The following is a 1,604-nucleotide window of genomic DNA, read 5'->3' as shown; positions in this document are numbered from 1 at the left end:
CAATAATAGTAGTAGTATATAAATATTAGTGAAATCAACTTGAACCACTCCCTACCAGTAGGTGGCGGTAATGAACACCTTCCGTTTTTGTCAACCGCCATTAAATCCTAAAAGAAGAAGAATTGGAAGCGACCGAAGAAGAAGAAAAGAAAGCTAAAGAATGAGGATAAAGTATAATGATAATAATAATATTAAATAATAATAATAATAATACTGATAAAAGAAGAAGACTGAACACAGTCAGCTGAATGTAATCGGGTCACGGATGGGGACTTCCGGTGCAGAGAGTGTGACAGGACTGTTGGACAGCTGCTTGTCCAAACTGGGATTTGAAGTGTATCCTCTTAAGGTAAAGAAGCAGGAGTGTTTATTTTACAATAAAAAACAGATCACACGAGATTTTTACCTTTATAAAAACTTGAAACAATCGCTAAAGCTTTAAGCTAAACTCATGACTGATTCCCAAAGTCTGTACATTTTCTCCAGGTCTAGATTATATGAAATAAATGGAAAAAAGCAAATAAAAATCAAGGATGAAGCCCTTTCCACTGTGCTGTTTGTGTATAATTGTATCATTATTTACTGTCGGTGTTGTCTCTTGCCCATCAGGTCGGCTGGTATAACTCGGTGCTCCCTCCTGGTCTACACCTGGCCTACCCAGAGGACACCTTGGCTGTGGTGCTGCTCAGTACTCCTGCCATGTTTGAACGAGCCTTCCTGCCTTTCCTGCAGCAGCATAGCTGGGAGAACCTGTCTGACCCCATAGACCAGTGTGTTAGACACCATGTCACGTCAGGTATCTCACAGGTGAGAGCAAACGTGGGACTGAGTGGTGAAGAACGACACAAGTATAAAAATTAGAAGTGCAGATTGAAACTCCACTGAAGGGCCATGTGTTTATCTCTGTGCACATCAGTTTTTAACAAACATAAAGTGAAACTAAATGCTGTATCAGTGCTTGTGGATGCATCATTCAAAGAAAACCTCCTGCTTTTTTTGTTAAACCTTCAGTATTCATAGTGAACAAAGCGTCTCACACCAAAGCAGTGGACCTGTCTTCCTGTAGGGATGTGGATAAATGTTTAATCCTACACTAATATTAAATCTGACAGCAGATTACAAAAGAACATTTCAAACCTGATAAAATAACACCTAAATCGTGATTATCTGAAGTCTGAGGGAAGTTATGTTTGTTCAGGTGAYWTCAGCTCATGTTTTCTTGCTGCAGTTCACAGCAGAACCAATGGGARCATTTCACCTTGTTTTCTATTTTTGTTCATAACTTTAGTGTTTAAGATATCGCCATGAAATTTTAGGAAAAGATTCACATTCTGTTTTTTGTAGAAAGCATCTTGTATCCTAAAAACTAATAAAACTTAATAATATCTAATTTAAAATTAGCAGAAAAGGTATAAAATAACGTTACAAGGCAAACTGTAGCATCAAATCAACTTAATGTGTCATAGGCTGTGTCCAAAACGACAGGCCGGGTCCTCCGGAGGACCCAGACTCCCCGGTCTTGGCGGGCCGGGTCCTTGGTGGACCGGGAAGACCGGAAAAAAAGAGGCTGTGAATTTGGACGGTCTAGCCTCCCCTCCTTACCC

The 1,604-nt window shown here is 39.9% G+C and overlaps 1 protein-coding gene across 1 annotated transcript in view; it reads left to right on the top strand.

Moving 5' to 3' along the window:
- Window positions 1–136: 136 nt before the first annotated feature.
- The window catches only part of mmachc (metabolism of cobalamin associated C), a gene marked incomplete in the record, with an annotated part of 22,234 nt that continues 20,766 nt past the window's right edge, over window positions 137–1,604 (top strand). The window contains 2 exon segments of the mRNA XM_014029658.1: window positions 137–349; window positions 610–807. Of these exon segments, the coding sequence (XP_013885112.1) occupies window positions 266–349; window positions 610–807 (282 nt within the window).

The sequence above is a fragment of the Austrofundulus limnaeus genome, unplaced genomic scaffold (genome assembly GCF_001266775.1).
Source record: "Austrofundulus limnaeus strain Quisiro unplaced genomic scaffold, Austrofundulus_limnaeus-1.0 Scaffold935, whole genome shotgun sequence".
NCBI lineage: Eukaryota > Metazoa > Chordata > Actinopteri > Cyprinodontiformes > Rivulidae > Austrofundulus > Austrofundulus limnaeus.
The sequence above is the reverse complement of the archived record's forward strand: the minus strand, read 5'-3'. Positions and strand labels throughout refer to the sequence as shown.